The sequence below is a fragment of the Vigna radiata genome, chromosome 5 (assembly GCF_000741045.1).
Source record: "Vigna radiata var. radiata cultivar VC1973A chromosome 5, Vradiata_ver6, whole genome shotgun sequence".
In the NCBI taxonomy this organism is placed as follows: domain Eukaryota; kingdom Viridiplantae; phylum Streptophyta; class Magnoliopsida; order Fabales; family Fabaceae; genus Vigna; species Vigna radiata.
The window spans coordinates 24,548,260-24,569,075 of record NC_028355.1 but is presented as its reverse complement, the minus strand read 5'-3'; the positions used below and the strand labels follow the sequence as shown (position 1 = coordinate 24,569,075).

Genomic DNA, 20,816 nt, shown 5'->3' with positions numbered 1-20,816 from the left:
TCTATTATCTATTTAAACACTGATCTTGATTATTAAAGGTCCAAATCAATCACAAATTGGGATTTCAATTCTTCGGAACCCAGATAAATCATCCTTTAAATCAACCCCCCAAATTCAACAACTTCAATCTTAAAATCTTTGCACGATAGATCGGCAAAATTCTTAATGGTACACATTCCTTCAACAAGAACATGAAACTTAAATTTAAAGTCTGAAAAATCTCTCACAACACATACATTCTAGCAGTCTCTCGGGCCAACGATACGATAATAAGGCTTAAGTTCAAGGTCAATAAAATCACTAACGATACAAATACCAATAAAAACAATCATATCAACTCGTTACTTTGTGCTAAAAATAACAATGAGCTATTTGTTAATAAAACCTCAACATTAGTTTAGAAATAATCAATGCTTTATTAATTAATTTTAAAATCTTAAATATTCTTCAAATATTAAATTATTTATTCATAATTTTATTTAGAAGCCACTGCTAACAAATTCATATTTCTAGAAATGGCATTATAGTGACAATCTTTTTATATGCTCACGGAATTGTCATCAACCTGTAGCATTAAGTTCATAGCGTCAAATTTTCATAATGGGGATATGATCCTAAAATATTTAAGAATATTGCGAATTGGAAAATCGCCATTATTGGATCAAACTGAGATTGAAAAATGTGACCATGAGTAGTAACTTTTTAAAGAGAAACCCTATCACAAAATTAGACAGGTTCTGAGCCTTAAAGGAAACCCACCCACCTTGCGTGGGTCTTCCTATTCCTGCCCCCAGGTACTTGATTCACGTGTTTGTGACATCTCGTAAATACTATATTGATTTCAAACAATATTTCCTCAGTGATGTTCCACTTGTTACTGCAACTCATGCCACTATCCTTGCATATGTAAATCATAACACTAGTTCCCAAAGAGTTGGGAAGTAACTCTTATCCTCCTCACGTAGTATTAAAACACCGAGAGTAGGAACTGCTTTAACTTAATCCAATATAAATGAACAATATTAACAAAGATGATATTGCTACACTACTTTCAAACAAAAGCTCGACTACTTTATCAAAATTTTATCCATATTAAAACCATATTAATGATGCCTAATGCAGTAAAGCAAATACCTACTACAATCCATGACAATAAGCAACTATGTGCCCATGTTCTCTATGTTATCATCCTTCATTCCAAGACTTTAAGTTCCTACGGTAGCTGTGTAAAGCAACTTTCAAATAAGACACAAACATAGATTCTCTGACCAAGTTGATGATGCATCTTAATTGATGATCGAACCCTTTGTTGCTTGATTATCTTGGGGTTGTGCTATCCAGACTTTATTCAAAACTCAACCAAGAGAAATACGACGGTTACATGTCGAACAGGTTAGGATATGAACAGGATTTATCATTTCTTACCACATGAGAATCTTGTTCATATTATATATTCATAAATAGCTATTAGGGAAATCCTATTTGACATTTAGCTATCATAATTTTCTTGCGTTGGGTTATTGAACAAAGAAAGCCCCAGAGTACAATCCAAGACGATCAAGTAGATAAAGCAATCGTCAAAATCCAACCAGATGGACCATCAATTAAGACGCAACCCAAGATTATCTCAATTGAAAGTTGCGTCAATGTAGTTATCGCTGCAACATCAAATTGTGGACTGAAGGATGATAACAGAACATGTACACTTCAAAAAACCTACATAAGTTGCCCTAAATTCTAAAGGTTACTAGCTTTGTTTGTTGTTGCACTGCGAGCAATGTGACTTACAAATGCAGGGATAGTCAGACAATTTGCAGGGACGAGTGAGAAGATCGATAGGATATAATAACTATTTGTTTGAAATCCATATTCAATATCTACGAGATGCCACAAACCCATTTGTTTCTGCAAGCATCCAGTACCTAGAACAGGAAGAAAAAGACCCAGACGTAAGGCAGGCACAGGCAAACGCTAAGAATCAGCAGCCTTAATTAAAGGATGTAACTGTTAAATTTTTTGGCAACTTGTAAACCCTAGATCATGATAGGATTTCTTGCCAAAACATTCTTGCAATCTCCGATTGACCATTGATGATAATTTATCCATTATCGACACACTTGAATGCTTTAAACAAGTCTCCCCAGATGTCTTTTTACTAGAATAGTAACTTTGAAACACGAGAAATGGGCAAATATTCGTTCATCTATTCCTTGCACTAATAACTATGAGATCAAAATAGAACCGGCGTCTGTTTCGATCTGGCCTCAAGGTAAGGAATGATACTAACGAAAGCTATTCTGATGTCAAAAAATTCTTTTCTGATGGTCAAGGTTGCATGCCTCTTAAATGATTGAAACTAAGGAAAAAGTTTTTCCTTGTATAATATCTTTGGGGAGAATATACAATAGAAAATAGCTTAGTCGATGTATTCTTCTGCATGAAGTATACAGTCGATGCACAAAAAATAAGGACAGAATTTTATGTAACCCTATTTGCGCATAATCATAGAAGCTCATAGCGGCAATGCTTCAATCTGTTAGACCAGTAGGTTATCAAGAAGAATATGCTAAGGTTTAGAGCCTAAGTGACAAAGACAATGATCTTAATGCAGTTCAAAGTGTGACTTAGATTTGCTAAGGGTTGTTTCACAGGCATGGGAGTCATGAGGATCATCAGAGGTAGTGAGGCCAATGCCTACTCTATGGACCCAGTACCCAATGGCTTTGTCAACACCATTATTTGCAAGTTTGTTGGCATTTCATTCCAAGCTTTGTTTAAACATTCTGTTCAATTATTTCCAATTGACAAATTAAAAATTCTGAGAAAATTCTGAGAATAAAATCGCACATGAGAGAAATTAGGAACTGTGTGTAGGTGAACGTACACTAAAGGGAGATATACCATAATTTGTTGAATTTAAATACAATGTAGTTTAGAAACCCCTTATCACGAGCAGAGCAGTCCAATTCAAAGTTGATGGCAACAATGTCTGTGCATGTCCAGAAGGTGAACAATTTGATACTCTGCATGCAGCGGGATCAAAACAAGAAAGGAAATGAAGCCTGTGATAACATGTAAGTTTAAGAGAGACAGAGGGAAGAAAGGTAAACTGTTCCTATAGCCTAATTGGGAATTTGGGGGGACATGCAGATGAGCAGGCATTATAATTTTACCAACTAGAAATGGATCCACCACGCCATGACAATGCCCACTCGAAGAGGGTGTTGCATTCGGTTACAATCCAGCTGCAGCTGATCATTCACTCTGCAACCTGTCCATATGGCAAGCAATTAAAAGTATAAACAAGTAACTCGAAATAGAGTCACTATCCAAAAGAAGACGCAAGGCTAATCGATGATAAAAGAAAAAAGATGACTAACTTGATTAAGAGGATTGTCAGGAGATTTCTTCCATAGCTTCCATATCAAGTCCTTGTACTGATTATGAGTAAGACCCGGTTTCTCTTCTTTCAGCTTAGGAAGTTCGGCTTCTTCGAATGCCTGCACGATATGGTTAGCGGATCGAATCAAATAAATGATAAAAAGTGAAAAATAAAATGAATTTATACCTTGAAGGAGGCCTTGAGGCGCCTCTCGGGATGGCGATCGGGGGGCAAGTTGTCGGCGATGGTCATCTGAGCGATGGCATCATCCAAAGATCTCGCTTCGATGATAGAATCGTCGCGATTAGTGTTGGACACCAGAACCATTCTCTCGTACTCATCCTCTGCAGCAGTGCGACTCTGCCGCTTCTTCACCTCCTCCGCCTTCCTCTCAGCCTCCGCCTGCTCCTCTTCCCGCCGCCGCCTCAGCTCCACCTCCGTCACCTTCGGCACGGGTATCGATACCCGGTTCGCCTTCTTGTCCACCTTTTTCATCGCCTTCTCCAGCTCCTTCTCCTCCTGCTCCGCCAACCTACGCGCCTCCGCCCGACGTGCGGCTGCTTCGGCCCTCTTTTCGGCCTCTTCCTCCTTCTTCTTTGCGGCTCGTGACTTGGAGCCCTCGGCATCTTGCCAGTACTGATCCTCCTTTTGTCGAGTCTCCTTCTCCTTGCGCTCCGTTTCCGCCGCGCTCTTACGCGCCCTCGCTGCCTCCGCCTTGGTGTTCACCCCCATCTTCTTCGGCATCTTACTTAGGGTTTACTTTTCTTCCGGTGCTGATGCTGCTGTATCAATAATTTGATGCGTGCCGTGACCAGATTATATATTCACGAGGAACAGCTAGCTGACGTTCAGTTCCGTTCCTTCCTTCTCGATCACTCTTTATTTCTAGGCCATTTCTTTTTCCACATGTACTTTGCATCTGCACCCATTGGAGGCTTAAAAGACAAAACTATCCCTTTGTCTTTTGTGCTATTGTTTATCTTGTCCTCTTAACCTTTTATCGTGGATGAAATTAGATTCTGTAATTTAAAATGTTTGATTAAAAAGAAAATTCTGAAGAAAATTAATAAATAAAGATTTTTAATTTATACAATTTGAAAAACATTTTTAAATTATGTAATTTGAAAGTTTTTTCTATAAAATAACTACTTTTATATGCTGTATTCAATTTTTTCATATAAAATATAAATTTTTAAATCGTGTAATCTACATTTTTTCACACAAAAAATAATTACTGAAAGTAGAAAATAAATTATGAATTGTACAATTAAAAAATATATATTATTGGATAGTATAATTTAAAACTCATCAAGATAAAATAAGAATTTTCACACGGTGTGCATAAGAAAAATAAGGAGGTGCAAAAATAAATATTTTTATTTCTCCTCTTTTTTATGTTATTAAATGTGTTCCGAAAAATTATTTTGAAATTTCCAAAAATCTTATTTCGGAAATTTTGAAAAACTTGTTTCAAAATATTCTAATCTATTTAGAAGTTTGAGGGAGTGGGCGAAGAAATTGAGGTGAAGTTAGTATCCAATACCTTTTCTCATCAGTTTCAATCATACTTGAACTACAAAAATTTTGTCAGGCAGACAGCAAACAGAAGGGATTATCCAAGATCACAAAATTTGACAAATTTAAAATCTTCGAATTACTGACTTGAAGATATTTTTCTCTATATTTCAGGTAGTGTTTTAGTCTTATAGAATATTGTCAAAACTTTTCTTTTTCACATTTGAATTGGGATGATGGAGTACATAAATCCAAATTTTTGCTTCCGGAAAGACAAATAAGTTGGCATAAAAATGTAAAATTGAGCATCACTCAGATATGGAGCCCCTCAAATGGGCGAAATTACACCCAAGTTATGACGGTTCATTGCACTGTCTCCGCTACCCGCAATACACATGTAAGCAAAAAAGAAAAGAAAAAAAAAATGGAAATCCACTATCATCATGTCATGCCTTAAAAACAAAAATAACAGCGGAAGGCATGAGCATGGAACATCGAAAATTGTGTTTGTATGGGAAATAGTAGCATAGCATGTACAAGAACAAAATGTCCAGCTCTCTCACCCGAGCCACTTCAATCCATATCTTGTGTGCTATCTGATTTCTTCCGTTTAGCAGATATTCGTGGCCGTAGCTGTATGAGCATGTAAATTGGTAAACTGTAAGCAAATGCAATATAGTATGGCAAGTGAGGAAATTAAAAAGAAAAACTTATGTGGACTGTGTTTAAGCATGTAAACAAGAACTTCCATGGAAGCATGTTCAATATTTCTGTAATTTTTTTTTAACTAGGATACATTTTAAAAGCCTTTGCCTTTGTCCCTTACTAATCAAACCAATTCAAGTCTCGTTAAAATATTAACCCTAATTAGCACACAAACAGAAGTATAAAAATGCAAACTGCCAATCAATCACCAAATATTCCTTTGACATAAATGCAATAATGAAAGTTATACAGTTTGCATACCACTTCCACATACTTCAGTTGCTTCAATACTTGATCTGTTTCAAGCTCCTGCAGCAAATATATAGGGGAAACGGATAGGATTCAATGAAAGATGATAATATTTAAAGTGATCAAAATAAAGGATTTAACATGATAATTTTATTGTCTAATTTATTATACGAATACAATGAGCTAAGACCTTGTCCAGATCCATATTCATAGCGAATAGGCACAAAATACTACTCACTATACCTCTCCTATAATTTAAATTGGATTTCAGTATCAAATATTTTAAATATATTTTTATTTATTTGAACAAGTATGACAAATGCTAGCTGTTTTATGCTTGACATCTCAATATTATGTTTTATATGAAATTTAATACTCGTTGATATATTAGTTGTGATGGTATTGTGTCTTGTATTTTTGCCATATATGTTGTGTCCCCTGTACTGATTAATCTGAATACTTGTATCTATGTTATATTCATGCACTCCATTGAACACAACAATATGTCTGTGCGAGAGCATAGAGATCTGACCATATTCAACCAAAGTAAAAGGAATACTCCAATCATAATAAATGAAATACTTCAGCATAATATTTCATGTTCACGCTTGGTTAAGCAAATAGGTAGAAAATGAAAAAAAAAATTGAGTTTTTCAACTAAGAATTAAAAAGTAACACCTTCATGACAAAACAATTAACAGAAAGGAGAAAGCTGAAGAGTTAAATATATTCCACCTGAGGCACAGCACAATCAGCATGAGATGGATCCCAATGGATAGCACAAAAGCACTCCCAGGCATTAGTTTGAACTTCAAAAAAAGGTGCCCTGCCAAACAAAAAAATTGGCTAAATTAATGCAATTTAAACACAAACAAGAGACTCTCACACACACTACTCCTTGCTCAAGCTTTATTAATTTCTCCCTTCTTCGTGTGAAATAAGTAGAAAGAGTAAGATTGTGCAAGGTCTAACTATCACCTATTGACCACCTGAATCTATCAGTCCATTTGATGGTGATAAGTCTAACTATAAAGGAGTTTAGCACGAGCTAAGTTAAAGAAATTTTCCCAGAATAAGCTGGATAAATATCTGGTCAAATCAAGGTGGGAAACACTTGCAGACACACCGCTCTAAGAAATACCTCAGCAGACTCCTTTGGTTCGAAAGGGTGAGTCATTGCAATGAAATGAGCGTATTTCATCAACTATTCGTCACCACGAATTTTCTTCAAAGCCCTATGGCACTAACTATCCTCCAATCAAGTCCTCTATTACATCAGACCCGATACGAAATACTGCAGCAATCTCCTTGGCAGTAAAAGGGTGAGCCATTGCAATGAAATGGGCATATTTCCTCAACTATCCATTGCCACTAATATTGTATCGAATCCTATAGCACTCGCTATCCTCCAATGAAGTCCAATATTACATTGGACCACGCTTGTGATAGACTTGGATATGTTGAACATGGATGTACTCAGTGAAACTCAATGATAAACTCGAGTAGAATCGCTAGTTTAAGTGTGAGTTTGTGTTTACATTAAATTTTTAAATTTGATGACTTCAACCCAGAATTGTCATTGTTCATCGTAATTTTAAAGCCTTTTTCTCTCACGAAACTGTGACACACTCATGCAAAATTTCCAAACCATTATCCTCTGTTATTGTTTGATGAATCCATCATACTACAGTCTGCAAACTCACTGGTGCTGATACTGCTGTCTGCAACCTTGTCAGATGACACTGCTGTTTGACCACTAGTACCCTTTTCACCTGTATAAGATATGTTGAAACTCATGGAATATGGTATTTTCACTATTTTGATACTATGGTCATATATGGATAGTTTTTAGTTAAAAACTGTATGATATTTTGTTACTAACTCCTTACGGTATATGCATGAAATTGGCTTTTTAGTATTTTGACTCAAGTTTACAGGCCCTTCACTACCTTACCTAAACTCTCAAGTTTAACAATATTGCTCGTTGTTACTGGGAACAATCATGCTTTGATCGAATTCTCACTACTCAACTCAATTTGGTATTTCATTGATAAAGTTTGGGGTTTTAATTTATTTTCCTGGAATTAAAGTCAAGCCTGACTCCATGGGTCGCTTTATCTCACTCAAAGCATATACATAAGAGATATTTCAGAAAAAACCAATATGACAGGCCAAACTCATTTCTTCTCCTATGGTAGCCACAAACTCCAAAGAAAGGATTCATCCTATATTTCTTATGCATCCTCTTAGAATTTGGATGTAGACCTCACCGAACCACATAAAACCAACTTGTAAAGTAAGAGTGACGTTCACTCATGTAATACTATAATTTGGTTATATTATACATATAGTCCACTTAGATCTTCATCACACACCCCTCCCATCAAGGAGTAAATATCTTGTCAAAATTCCCTTATTTGTGCTGCAGTTAATATTTCCCTGTACAGTTTTTAATTACATGATTAGGAGACTTTATTGCATTGCTTATTCAAGAGGATTAATAGGTTGACAATATATTTTATATTAAGTTATTGTATAGGATCACTAATTAGTTATATTTTTTTCCTTATTCAACATATTATAATTATTGTGAATAATGGGAATATCCCCGAATCATAGGGATTTGGTTGTCTAGGAGTTATTATTGCTTCCTAAAATAGCTTCTTAGCCTTGCATATATGGATTGTATTCTTAGCATAATAATAATATAAGATTCTATCCTAATTGTAGGATTGAGTTAGGCTTAAAATCCACTTTTTAACATGGTATCAGAGTCAGATTCCGATCCTGAGACCTGGGAGTTAAAGTTCACTTCATGTTAATAAGTGGACTTTAAGCCTAACTCAACCCCACAAAACCAGCTTGTAAGGTGAGGTTTGCACTCACTTTATATATTATAAATTGGCCGTGGGACTTCCAACAGTATTCTATTTAAAAGCAATTGCTCCTCTACAAATAATATCAAAAACAGTTTTTCTGACATGGTAGGAGCACTCTAAAATCCTTGAGTCTATGTAACCTCTTATGTAGCCTGCACTGCTGCAACCCCACAACCCTTTCTTTATTCTACTATGTTCCTTCTAGGCTTGCATTGTCATACTTCAAACCTTAAAAAGGTTCGATAGTCAGGGAATCCTTAACCAATAAGACAATTTGGGTAATGCTAAACTACAAAATATTCAACCAAGCCTTAGGCTTAATGGGAAAAATTACCTAAAATAGTCTCACTTTGTCCAAACCTTTTTAAAAGGGAAGGGTAAATCAGGTCATCTCACGGACAACCTTCCATAGTCTTTAGATCCCAAATTTGCAGAATGGGACAAGACAAATGCGATTGTAATATCATGGTTGTGGAATGCCATGACACTAAAGGTGAGTGATGCTTACATGTTTATGAAGACAACTATGGAGGTATCGGATTGTTGTAAAGCAAATTATTCCAAAGTTGGTGATGCTGCCCAAATATGAGATTAAGATGAGAATCTCTAATATAAAACAAGGGAATTACTCAGTGAGAGTATGCCCACAAACTACAAAATTTGTGGCAGGAGTTAGACCATTATGAACAATTTGATGCAAAATGTAATGAGATGCTGACCTACTCAAATGCTACAAGGAGAAGGACAGGATCTGCAAGCTCCTGATAGGATTAAACAATAAGTTTGACCCTATTAGAATTCAAGTGCTAGGGAAGGACTTGTCCTCCCTCAATGAAACAATGGTTGTGTTTCAGGCAGAAGAAACTGCAGTGGAGTAATGTTAAATCCCCCATCAAATGAAAGTTCGACCTTGCTTGTACAAAACAAGGGGAAGAAAGTTGGACAAGGGTAGATCACTTCATCTAGAAATGAAGCAAGAGGAATAGATATACCTAAAGGAGATAATGAAGACTCCCTTTGATGTACCTACTGTAAGAAGTCACGACACAATCAAGACAAGTGCTGGAAACTTCATGGGAAGCCTCCAAATCCAAACCGGAATTGGATACTTCATAGATGAAACTCGAGCTTCTCTTCTCCATATGTTCCAAAAGAATATTGGGGAGAAGTTGTTCTTCCTGCTACCTATTTGGTTTATTGTCTACCCTCCAAAACACTGAAAATAACATTCTCATTCAACTATTCTACAACTTTTTCCTGAACTTTTGGACGACAAATCATCTTGTACCTTGAGTCTTTGGTTGTGTATCCTTTGTCCATGTTCATTCTAATCATAGGGGGAAACTTGATCCTCGGTCTACTAAGTGCACTTTTATTGGTTCCTCAACTACCAAAAAGGGATATAAATGTTACCACCCTCCAACAAAACGATTCCTTGTGTCTTTTGATGTTACATTTGATGAAAAGATTTATATTTTCAACCTTATCTTCAACGGGAAAGCTCATGCATTGAAGATAAGGATAATTTACTCTTAACGGAAAACCTCATTCTCCCAATATTAAGTCCCATTAATACTCCACCATCTATTGAGTCTAATACTTCCCCATCTACCGAGTCTAGTCTGGTTCCTTCTCCTATTCATTCTCCTTTTATGTCAAGTCCATAGATAACTGGAGAACAAATTCAAAATGCCAACCATCCACTGCAAGTATACTCACGAATGACAAGGTCTGTTATTCAATCACCACAAGTCTATGAATCTGAACCTATACTCGAAATATCCGATATTAATGAAGAACATTATATGCCAACCATTGAAATTCAAGATCTTTCAAGTACAATAACGAAAGGTGTTAGAGCATGTACTCAAAAGCAAAGGTACCATATTCACACTTTCTGTCTATTACAAACTAACCAGTAATCACAAAAGCTTTCTTGGGCTTCTAAATACGTCACTATTTCAAAAGTTGTTGATGAGGCGTTGACTAGTACAGACTGGAAAATGCTATGATGGTTGAAATGGTTGCTCTAGAAAAGAACAAAACTTGGGAATTGGTGGATCTACCTAAGGGAGAAAATCTTGTTCGATGTAGGTTGGTATTCACTGTAAAATGCAACTAATATGGGACATTAGAAAGGTATAAGGCAAGGTTAGTAGTTAAGGGATATATTAAAACATATGGGATTGACTATCTTGAAACTTTTTCACATGTTGCAAAAGTCAATAGTGTTAGAATTTTATTGTCTCTAGCCGCTACCTATGGATGAAGTTTGCAGCAATTTGATGTCACAAATGACTTTCTGCATGTCAATCTTGAGGAAGAAATTTACATAGAGGTCCCACTTAAGTTTATAGCTAAGGAGGGAAATATGTGTAAACTAAGGAAGACACTCTATGGATTGAAACAGTCTTCTAAAACATGGTTTGGCATGTTCGCTGCTATAAAGACCATGGGCTACAGGCAAAGCCAAGGTCTATGTTTATTAAGCATTCTGCTTCTAGGGGAGTTACTGCACTAATTGTCTATGTAGATGATATAATTGTAATTGAAAATGATTAGGCAGGAATGGAAGCCTTGAAAAGATGTTTGATAACAGAATTTGAAATTAAGGAGTTAGGTAGATTCAAAATATCTCTTGGGTATTGAAGTGGCTCATTCTCAATGGTATTTTCATCTCCCAACAAAAATGTACTGAAACAAGTAAATTAGGATGCAAACCAATGGATACACCTATTGATGTCCCAAAATCACAAACTTGATGAATCAATTGAAGATGTAGTCGTGGATAGACAATCTTATCAAAAACTGGTTAAGAAATTGATCTACTTGTCTCACACTAGGCTCAACGTTGCCTATATTGTAGGGGTTGTAAGTCAATTCATGCATAATCCAAAGGAGACTCATCTCAGAGTTGTTTATCACATTCTACAATACTTGAAAGGAACACCTAGAAAAGGAATTCTATTTACAAAGGGGAATGAGTTCATCTTAGAAAACCGCTGACTGTGCAGGTTTTATAGACCACAGGAGATCTACCTCTGAATATATCATTATTCTTTGAGGAAATTTAGCCACTTAAAAGTGCAAGAAACAAAAATGTTGTGGTGAAATCAAGTGCAACAGCAGAGTTTAGAGCCATGGCCTTTGGGATTTGTGAAATACTATAGTTAAAGATAATTTTAGAAGACGTGAAGATTGATTGGAAGAAGCCTATGAGAGTGTATTGTGATAACAAGCCAGCAGTGAATATTGCTCATAATCCAGCACATGATAGAACTAAGCGCATGTTGAAGTAGACAGACACTTCAAAAAAGAGAAATTGGATAATGGGACAATAGGTACACCATTTGTATCCTCTGGAAATCAACTTGCAGTTGCAGATGTATTGACAAAAGGACTAAGTGGTGCTACATTCCAGTCTATCATTGGCAAGTTAGAAATGGATCCACTTACTAACTTGAGGGGGAGTGTCACAATCCCATGATTTATGTTGCAATTAATATTTCCCTATACAGTTTTAATTACATAATTAGGAGAGTTAATTGCATTCCCTATTTAAGAGGATAATTAGGAGGACTAATAGATTGAGAATATATTTTATATTTATTATACAAGATCATTGATCCTGAATTGTAGATATAGAATCCATCATAAATTGGGGCTTTCAATTATTATATCATTGTATTCTATTTAAGAGCAATTTCTCCTCTAAGAATAATATCAAAGACAACTTTTCTGACATATCTTAATCATGAAATTTGTAGAATTGGACATCTGTAAGTGGTCCAATAATGACTTGATACCACTGACATAATAAGCCCAACAACCATCTTTGGGATAGTTTTAGGTGTCACTATAACATGCATGGAATCAATTATTTGATTACTAATGTTAATTTATGCCCCAAACTCTAAAGGCTCACTCTAAAGTTGTTAAATGAATCCTTCAGTACCTCTAAGGCACTATTTCTTGGGGTATTCATCTTCTCCCAACAACTTCCTTTGGTCCTCTCCCAGTTACTTCCTTTTGTGATGCAAATAGGGCATATAATCCTAATGACAGATGTTCCACTTCAAGTGATTATTTTTCTTGGTCCCCAGTCTCATTGCTCGGTGATCAAAGAAGCAAACAATGGTTGCTCATTCTAGTACAAAGGTTGAGTATCCAAGTTAAGCCCTTGCCACTACTGAAATCACCTAGATATAAACTCTTCTTGTTGAACTTGAGGTTCATGACCACATCTCCCGTATTACTGTGATAATTTGACCATAGCTGCGCTTGCCCACAATCATGTTCTTCATGCTCGTTCAAAGCAATTTGTTTGAGAAAAGACCGTAGGCAAACAAATTGAGGATCCAGACATACCTGCCACTGACCAGTGTGTGGATTTTATAATTAAGCTTTATCTCCTACTCGGTTTAATGGGCTAAGAACCAAACTCAGTGTGGGAGACTCCTCTACTTCTTCCTCCGCTTGAGTTTGTAAGGGTAATTATTAAAGAAATGTACAGGATGTTATTTTTCCCTTGCATATGCACTCTGTTTTACGTATGGGACCAGCCTTTTTCCTGGTCCACTGTTAGATGGGTTCGTCTATATAACTAGTTTTTTGTCTTGTAGTATATAACATAATATAATATAATATACATTTTAGTTATCTTTTCTCTCTCACATTGAACTTCATCATCCGCTTATAGCCTTAAAGCTAGTTATCTTAAATAAAAAGATTATCCTTCAAAATAATAACTTATAACCCCTAAGAAACAACCTTGCATTAAGTTTGAATTGCACCATTCTATAGTCATATTTTCTCCTTTCATAACTCAAAATATTCAAAACAACGATGTTACATGACTTACCTGCGCCATTTTCCACATATAGTTCCATTAGCTCTGTCTATAACTGTCTGACATTGGATCCAATTACCAATGGCACTAAGTTTAGCAGGACTTCGCGTATTCTCTTCCTGCAGAACAGAAAAGCATTTCCATCGGCAGGAGACTCAAATTAAAATAAAGATAATAAAATAAATGGAAAAACCTTTACCAGCAGTCTATTGAAGTCTGAAGGATTAATTTCTAATGGTTCAGGAAGGGTATCTTCATCACTGCAAGAAACAACAAAATGATGTTGGAAGCAACTTAATACTGAAATATTCCTCATGAACAATTCATTCGGATACACACACTAAATATGCATAATTTCATCTAAGAAGATTAAACCCATCAAGACTGTTAAGAAGTGGACTCTAAACCTAACTCAACTTCACAAACTGGTTTGTGAGATGAAGTTTGCACTTCTAAGATGAGGTTTGCACCCACTTACATACTAAATTGGTCTTATCTCTAGTCAACGTGGAACTTCCAACAAAGACTATTCTTATCGTATTATGTAAGCAGTTATCAACTCTGAACATAAACATCAGCTTATAAAGGAAATCTATTCCTTTCACAGGGGGCATTCATTGTCACAACAACTGAAAACTCTCCTTCCCTCTTACCTCACAAGATAAGACTAAATATAGATTTTCTCTTAAAGTCTCACCCCAACTAACTTCTTAACTATTTATAATTTTTTATTTCTTTTTATAATACACTTTCCATTCCTTCTCGTTACTTCCCTGCCTAAAGTTTCACTCAATACATATTGGATGTTCTCAAGAACTAAAACACTTCGTATTCACAAATTGATAAGACTTTTCAGACTTTCAATGCTCAATGGGATTTTTGGAAGTCTTATAAGGTGAAGGAAGTATATTGTGATGAATATGCGTCGTTTGATGCATTGTATATTCTATTTGTTTGGATACCATGATTAACTGTTTTAAACATTATATTTGATTTGATTCAATAAACTCTTGCAAATTCACTTGTCTGAGAGTGGAATTTATGGACTCTCCATGAGTTTAAATACTCTCAAGTTTGACAACCTTGGTTAGATGTCACCATTCCACTTCCATTGACTTACATGTGTTCCAATTTTGGAAAGTTCTCTTTTCATTAATCATTAGAATGTCTTCCAAAGTACACAAATTCAGCACCAAAAGCCCTACCCTTTTATATAATATTGGGATCCTAACATCGACAATTAGCCTCATCAAAACACTGGACCCTAAATCCACAAATGCACCATCATGGGGAGCTCAAATCACAAGATAAAAGAAAGTTACTAATGCTACTTTACTTTGACCACTGTCACTCCATGGATGTAACCTTCCATGACAACTAGCTCTATTACCTCAAAGTTGCCACTCAGGGAAAGAACAAACTAGAACTCCAAGAGACTGAACCCCTTTATTCTACTAAACCCCTCAGAATAATTTTCTACTCAAAACAAAAGTAGTAAAAGTTCATATTTAAAGCATGGTAAAAAAAAAGAAAAAAAAACACACTACAGAATGGTGTAGAAAATTTGGTTCTAGACATTTGTGAATAGAACAAAAGTTACCTTTTTATCGGACCTGACCAATCAAGAACTTCTACTTGAAATCCTTTACCAACCCGCACACTAGATGTATATGGCTTGGTGTCTCTCAACATCAAAAGTATGGGATTTGATTCACCCTTGACTGAGGTAGCTCTACATTTGCCCAATTCATTGTGGATACTTGGTTCCTTGAGATTTTTTTGCCTTTTCTTAAGACATGAATGACAAAACCATTCATCAATTGGCAATTTTTTCAAACGTGGATTGTAGCAAGATGGATGATATGCATCTTCACAATGATCACATAAAAGCATGTTCAATGAACTGTCTACACGATCACATATTTTGCATGACCTGGAACAGCAGTTATTACCCGTGATGACAGTATCTTCCCCTGAAGCCACATTGTCTTCAGGAGAATATTCTCCAAGAAGTCCATGGGTTCTTAAAGTATTAATGCAGAAATCCTTTTCTGTCACTTCTTCCCTTGTGGAATCCATGACTATTACATTAGAGGTGGACCATTCACCATTTCCATTCATTTCAGTTTCCATATCTGCCTTTGAAGAGGAGCAACTACCATTTACATTGCTAATACCTAAGTTTTTATGAATGTTATCTTTGGTTACTCCATGACACAAGACTGAAGGTGTGGTAGGATTTTTATCCACTTCAATTTCATGATTTACTCGAAAACCAGCAGGTTGTTCCTCAGCTGACAATAAATGTGCAGCAGAGCTTACGACTGAAGGGTAATTTGCACTTGCCAGCATATTAGTTGGCTCTAGTTTGAAGTTTGAGTCCTTACGAAGCTTCTTTCTCCTGTATACCATGTTAGGTTTAGGTGTAGTATTTTCTGTCATTATACTAGCAGTTGATGTCTGACCTGAGCTTGAGCGGTAAGGATCATCAGCTTTCCTTCTATCTGACTCCACTGGTTCAGCTTTTCTACACCAGTCAAGAGGGTACCTATTGCATTCGACACATACCTGCCAAGTTTCACCACTAGGCATCCGATCACATAGAACATCTTTCCCATCATCAGATACATAACATAGACCAGCTTCAACTGAACTAAGGAGAGAAGTTTGTATTAACATTATCACCTGAAGAAAATTCAGAAAAAATGTAGTATATTGCTACAGAGCCCCAGAGATAGAGTCAAGACAATCAAGTTTCTGTGTTTCAAATTAAAGATTATTGAGTTGTTGGAAGCGTGTCCATCTATCTCATCCAGCCAAAGCACTAATGCCACCTGGTTTAAAAATCAGGAACAGAAGAAGGAAAAAAAATATAAGAAACAAGTATAGGCAAAAACAGACTTTCTATCATACATATACATACTACAAACAACATTGAAGCATTTTTTTCAATAAATAATTGTAAAATTGAAAAATTCAAAATTTTAGGATGAAAGCCAACGTTATCGTACAAACTAAATCAATGCCTTCTTCATATACCTGAAAAATACATGTCAGCACAACACAGTATAAACATTGCAGTGAATCATTTGAAGACAAACCCAATTATAGATGTTAAATTTTCTAACCGAACCATAAAATCAGATCACCACCCTGGCACTTGGGAAACTCTCCCTTGGCTAGCTGTCAAGGGAGAGCCAAAGACTTAAATATCTCATCAAACATCGTATGCTACTCAACATGTGACTTAGGTGCACCATAATTCCCAATTCATAGATAGCACCACCCCAGAAAGCCATCATCCAATGGCTAACACTCCACAAGATTACACTCAGCCTTTTGTTAACCACTTTGTAGGTTGCTCTTTTCGACACACTGGCAACTAGCTCTAATCCAAAGTATAAAGTACAACTTATAAGCTATGTATTAAGCTTTTAAATGGAGGGCATAGAGAGAGAGAAGGGTGGAAGGTGACTTGCCTTGCTTAGATTTTTAAGTAACGAAAGGAGGATGACTTACAAATCTAGAGGAACTACATATTCCTATCCACTCCCCTAATTCAAGAGGGTAAACTTTACCCCTTAAAGTCCTCCATCCATGTAAGGGTTTAAGTCACATATTTCTCCTCCTAGTCTCACTCCTTACCTCCCATCCAATCACAAAAATTTGTTTCCATTAGGACAAGTTTGGCTTCATGAATTTCACAACACCACTAATCTAGGTTAAGGACTCTTATAAAGTGGACTTAAACCTAACTCAATCTTAAATAATTGACTTGTAAGATGAGGATTACTCACACTTATATATTGTGTTTTGACTCTACCTCTAGTCGAGGAGGAACTTTGGTTTTTCCAAATAAAGACCAACTCTCAAAAGAAATATTCATCTTAAAATTCCTCTTAGAAACTTTCTCCAACGTCCTTGCTCTCTCTCTTCAACTCTCCCTGTATTCGTGGGATTAAAAACTATGCAATTTCTTCACTGATGTCTCCATTGACCTTCTTTGTACATGACCAATTCATCTGAAACAATTTTCAATTAATTGTCTTTTCATAATCAATGTCACACCAACATATCCTTGTATACAACGATTTTGTATCTTGTCCTTTCTTATGTGATCACCACACATCCACCTTAAAACTCACCCCTTTGCAACTCCCAAATTTTTCTGTTGTTGTCCCTTTAAATCCTAATAATTACTACCATAGTGTATAGTTAGAAATGTAGCAAAGCAATACAATAAAATTTAACTTTAAGCATAGCAACTATTTTGCAATCACAAATAACTTTTGATCCCTTTCTCCATTATAGCCATCCCATTTGTATCCTGGGCGTGACAACCTCATTAGTTTCCCCATCATTTTACATCATTGACCCAGACTTTTTAACTTGAAATTTTCTCTCATTCAAACATGGATCAAAGTCAAGCCAATACAAGAAGTGATACATTGATTCCAATTATGTATCAATTATCAAGTCCAAATCCTTATAAAACCAAGTAATTCAAATATATAACCAATAATTAAAATAAAGAAAAAGTCGCACAGAAAAAATTACCAGCACCACATTGTATCCCCCTAATTTTTTCTTCTCTACAACTTAATAATTGTCCCCCTTAAATGCAAAATGCCAGAACACTTTCCTTCAACGGAAGTAAACAAAATCTCTCCTCATCCACCTTCTCACAAAAAAAAGAAATACAACACACTGATGCACTTCTCCAATCTGTTTGACAAAATATGAGGGGAGTGAACAATGGCAAATTGCTAGGCAAGATAACAGCGTGTGCTCAACAAGGTAACCTTTACTCATTAAAACATATAAATATTAATAAATTTTAGTAATTAGAACATGAAAGTCATGTCTCTTATACTTATCCAATGCAATTACATTCCATAATTGTCAATCAAGTGCAACTTTAATTTTACCCACCAAAATGGTGCTTGTTTCAATGATGTTTTTTAATAGTCACAAGAAATTAGCACGGCTTATATAAATGTTTATCTTTTAAAGCTTAGTTTCATGAAGTCATTTACCTAACACGACACAAATTTATTATTACTTTTATGATAAATTAATAAAATCATGGATAAGAATCGTTATTTATCTAAAGTTGTGGAAATCAATAGTACAATACGAGAGTATTGGCCAACAAATGTACATTGCTTAAAACTTTAAATCTAATTAAATTAGTTGGAACCAACCCAATCTCCATATGTCAGTGGTAAAAATTCATGCACCAAACCAACAAGAGTAGGACCAAATAAATCCCTAACGACATTGTGTCCATAACACCAACTCAAGGTTTTAAAACACATTTTGCAGCTGTGATTTTGGCCAAATTGACATGGTTTTTCAGATCTTTGCAACAGCCTTTACAGTCATGTTGACTGCAATTTCCTGCAATACTAAGGATTGCAACGAAACCATAGTGATTGCATTAGTCTGCAATTTCCCAGACATCAAGGATTGCAAGACAACCACAACCATTATCACAATGCAAAACCTTGGTCTTACTAGTCAAATGTAACATCATTACTTTATTACAAAATTAATGAATCAGCAATTAAGTCATATGTTAGGCAAATAACTAAATGCAACAAAATTGAAGCTTGTTATCCCAAAACTTTAATCAAAATAATTAAGAAAAAACTCCTACTAAGTTGTGGGTGAGGACCCGACTTCGTGAAACTTTATTCATTATTTGGTAATAAGATTGAAGAAGCCATGTATTAAGAATATGTCATTGCTCGAGATAGTTAAAAGGGGTCAAGTTGCCACCCTTGCTTGAAATTGGCCATGAAGATATCATAACATATAAACACAATAACATTGAATTCATAGAAGACCACATGATAGTTTAACAATGCAAAGAAAAAATGAATGTAATATAATGCATTACACAAGTGCTTGGTACTGATCTCCCTGTTTCCATATAAACAAGTGACTACAAAGCAGAGTAATAAAACCTTCATTCAAGATTGAAATAAATCATCTATCTTAATCTCTATTTAAGTTTTGCAAAGAGATTCACAAGAATGAAATATTGAACAAGGTTTTCGTGACCCATGAAAACCTTTCAAAGCATATGACTTCTTGAGTTATTAGGAAGGGAAGTTTAAATATTTTCATGGTTTTCCCCTGCATGTATGACTAAACCTGTGGATAATTCCAATTTCAACATCCTTGCTGAGTAAGAAAATATTTATAAAGCAAAGATTTTCCAAATAAATTCATTCAATAAAAATCAATAGCCAAGGTTACTGGTTAGGGCTTGAGCGCATAGTTCATGTTATTAGCATCTCCAATAGGGTAAAAAAGACAGACAATTGAAAGCAATAAGAAATTAAATCTTCCTAAACCTCTATATGAAATCAATAAGTATACAATAATTTGGTGCTTTAACTATGAAAAGAAATGACAAACAGCAAAAGATATGAGATAAGAGGGACGAAGCATCACCCAATCGGATCAGAAATGGTAGAGGCGTTGCATTGAACCGAGGAGAGGCAAAGAGTGGCGGGCGGTATCATCCCAATATACGAATGAATGGGTTTTAACCTTCACATCTATATGGGAACCATTCAAAGCCTTAATTGTTCAAAAGGCAGAAAAACCCCTCCCTTTGTGTTTCAGTTTGAGTCTCTTGATGGATCCATGATGTTCAAAAAACACACTGTTGTGGCTCACAGTCACTGACCACAGACTACCCTTTTTCTGCATTCAATTCTATTTCTCTATAGCTTAAACAACCTGCACAATTACACCCATCCTCCTTCACCAATTTCCTCAATCAATTTAAACTCTCCACCTTCTCTTCTCAATTTTTTTTATTAAGAAAATGGTTATGTTAATCATGCATGCTAAGAATCTCATAAATTCAATTTATTAAACCATTACCAGCAATTGTAGAACATACTCCTCCATTGTTTTTTAATATTCATCTGTTCAATAAAATGTTATTATTTATTATTTCTCTTTTTTCTTTTAATCTCACAATAATATATTTCTTTAATTTTAGATGAAAAAACCTTGACTAATATAAGAAAACGTATTGACTGATTTTTCTATTTGCCAACTGTCGTTTGCCAATAATCATAAATTATGCAATTCCAATAAAGACCAAAATATAATGTCTACAGAATAATTGTAAGTTTAAGAATATTTGTAAGAACAACTTCAAGAAAAAAAATGAAGTTATAGAAAACTTCAATCACATTGATGAATGAAGATGTTT

At 35.4% G+C, this 20,816-nt stretch overlaps 2 protein-coding genes across 9 annotated transcripts; both read right to left on the bottom strand.

Moving 5' to 3' along the window:
* Positions 1 to 533: 533 nt before the first annotated feature.
* On the bottom strand, positions 534 to 4,228 carry LOC106762763 (coiled-coil domain-containing protein 124). Of its 4 annotated transcripts, XR_002667943.1 has the most exons (5): positions 3,569 to 4,228; positions 3,381 to 3,500; positions 3,174 to 3,271; positions 2,902 to 3,023; positions 534 to 1,922 (listed from the first exon to the last, which is right to left on the bottom strand). XR_002667943.1 is itself a non-coding variant. In XM_014646822.2 (3 exons), exons 1-3 carry the CDS (start codon positions 4,124 to 4,126, stop codon positions 3,260 to 3,262), a joined length of 690 nt encoding a protein of 229 aa, XP_014502308.1. In that variant the 5' UTR covers positions 4,127 to 4,228; the 3' UTR covers positions 2,360 to 3,259. The 4 variants fall into 4 exon arrangements, 1 of the variants encoding a protein (XP_014502308.1); XR_002667944.1 differs by lacking the exon at positions 534 to 1,922 and having other exon boundaries at positions 2,360 to 3,062; XR_001375838.2 differs by lacking the exon at positions 534 to 1,922 and having other exon boundaries at positions 2,360 to 3,023.
* A 951-nt stretch (positions 4,229 to 5,179) lies between these two features.
* Positions 5,180 to 20,447, bottom strand: LOC106759733. 5 transcript variants are annotated; one of them, XM_022781116.1, is made up of 9 exons: positions 20,042 to 20,444; positions 16,265 to 16,413; positions 16,045 to 16,147; positions 15,180 to 15,980; positions 13,779 to 13,839; positions 13,592 to 13,698; positions 6,587 to 6,677; positions 5,864 to 5,911; positions 5,180 to 5,530 (listed from the first exon to the last, which is right to left on the bottom strand). In XM_022781116.1, the coding sequence occupies exons 4-9, from the start codon at positions 15,929 to 15,931 to the stop codon at positions 5,471 to 5,473; spliced, it is 1,119 nt and encodes a 372-aa protein (XP_022636837.1). In that variant the 5' UTR covers positions 15,932 to 15,980; positions 16,045 to 16,147; positions 16,265 to 16,413; positions 20,042 to 20,444; the 3' UTR covers positions 5,180 to 5,470. The 5 variants fall into 5 exon arrangements, with proteins under 5 accessions (XP_022636837.1, XP_014498539.1, XP_014498540.1 ...); XM_014643053.2 differs by having other exon boundaries at positions 15,180 to 16,163; XM_014643054.2 differs by having other exon boundaries at positions 15,180 to 16,147.
* Between the last annotated feature and the right edge of the window lie 369 nt (positions 20,448 to 20,816).

Bases quoted from the DNA above. Each gene is read 5' to 3' on its own strand.
- LOC106762763 (XM_014646822.2), bottom strand. From the start codon at position 4,126: ATGCCGAAGAAGATGGGGGTGAACACCAAGGCGGAGGCAGCGAGGGCG. The intron at 3,501-3,568 runs GTATAAATTCAT...CATATCGTGCAG, and splicing joins GCCTCAAGGCCTCCTTCAAG to GCATTCGAAGAAGCCGAACT.
- LOC106759733 (XM_014643052.2), bottom strand. From the start codon at position 16,258: ATGTTAATACAAACTTCTCTCCTTAGTTCAGTTGAAGCTGGTCTATGT. The intron at 13,840-15,179 runs GTAACTTTTGTT...TGTTTCTTGCAG, and splicing joins TGGTCAGGTCCGATAAAAAG to TGATGAAGATACCCTTCCTG. The intron at 5,531-5,863 runs GTATGCAAACTG...ATGCTCATACAG, and splicing joins AACTGAAGTATGTGGAAGTG to CTACGGCCACGAATATCTGC.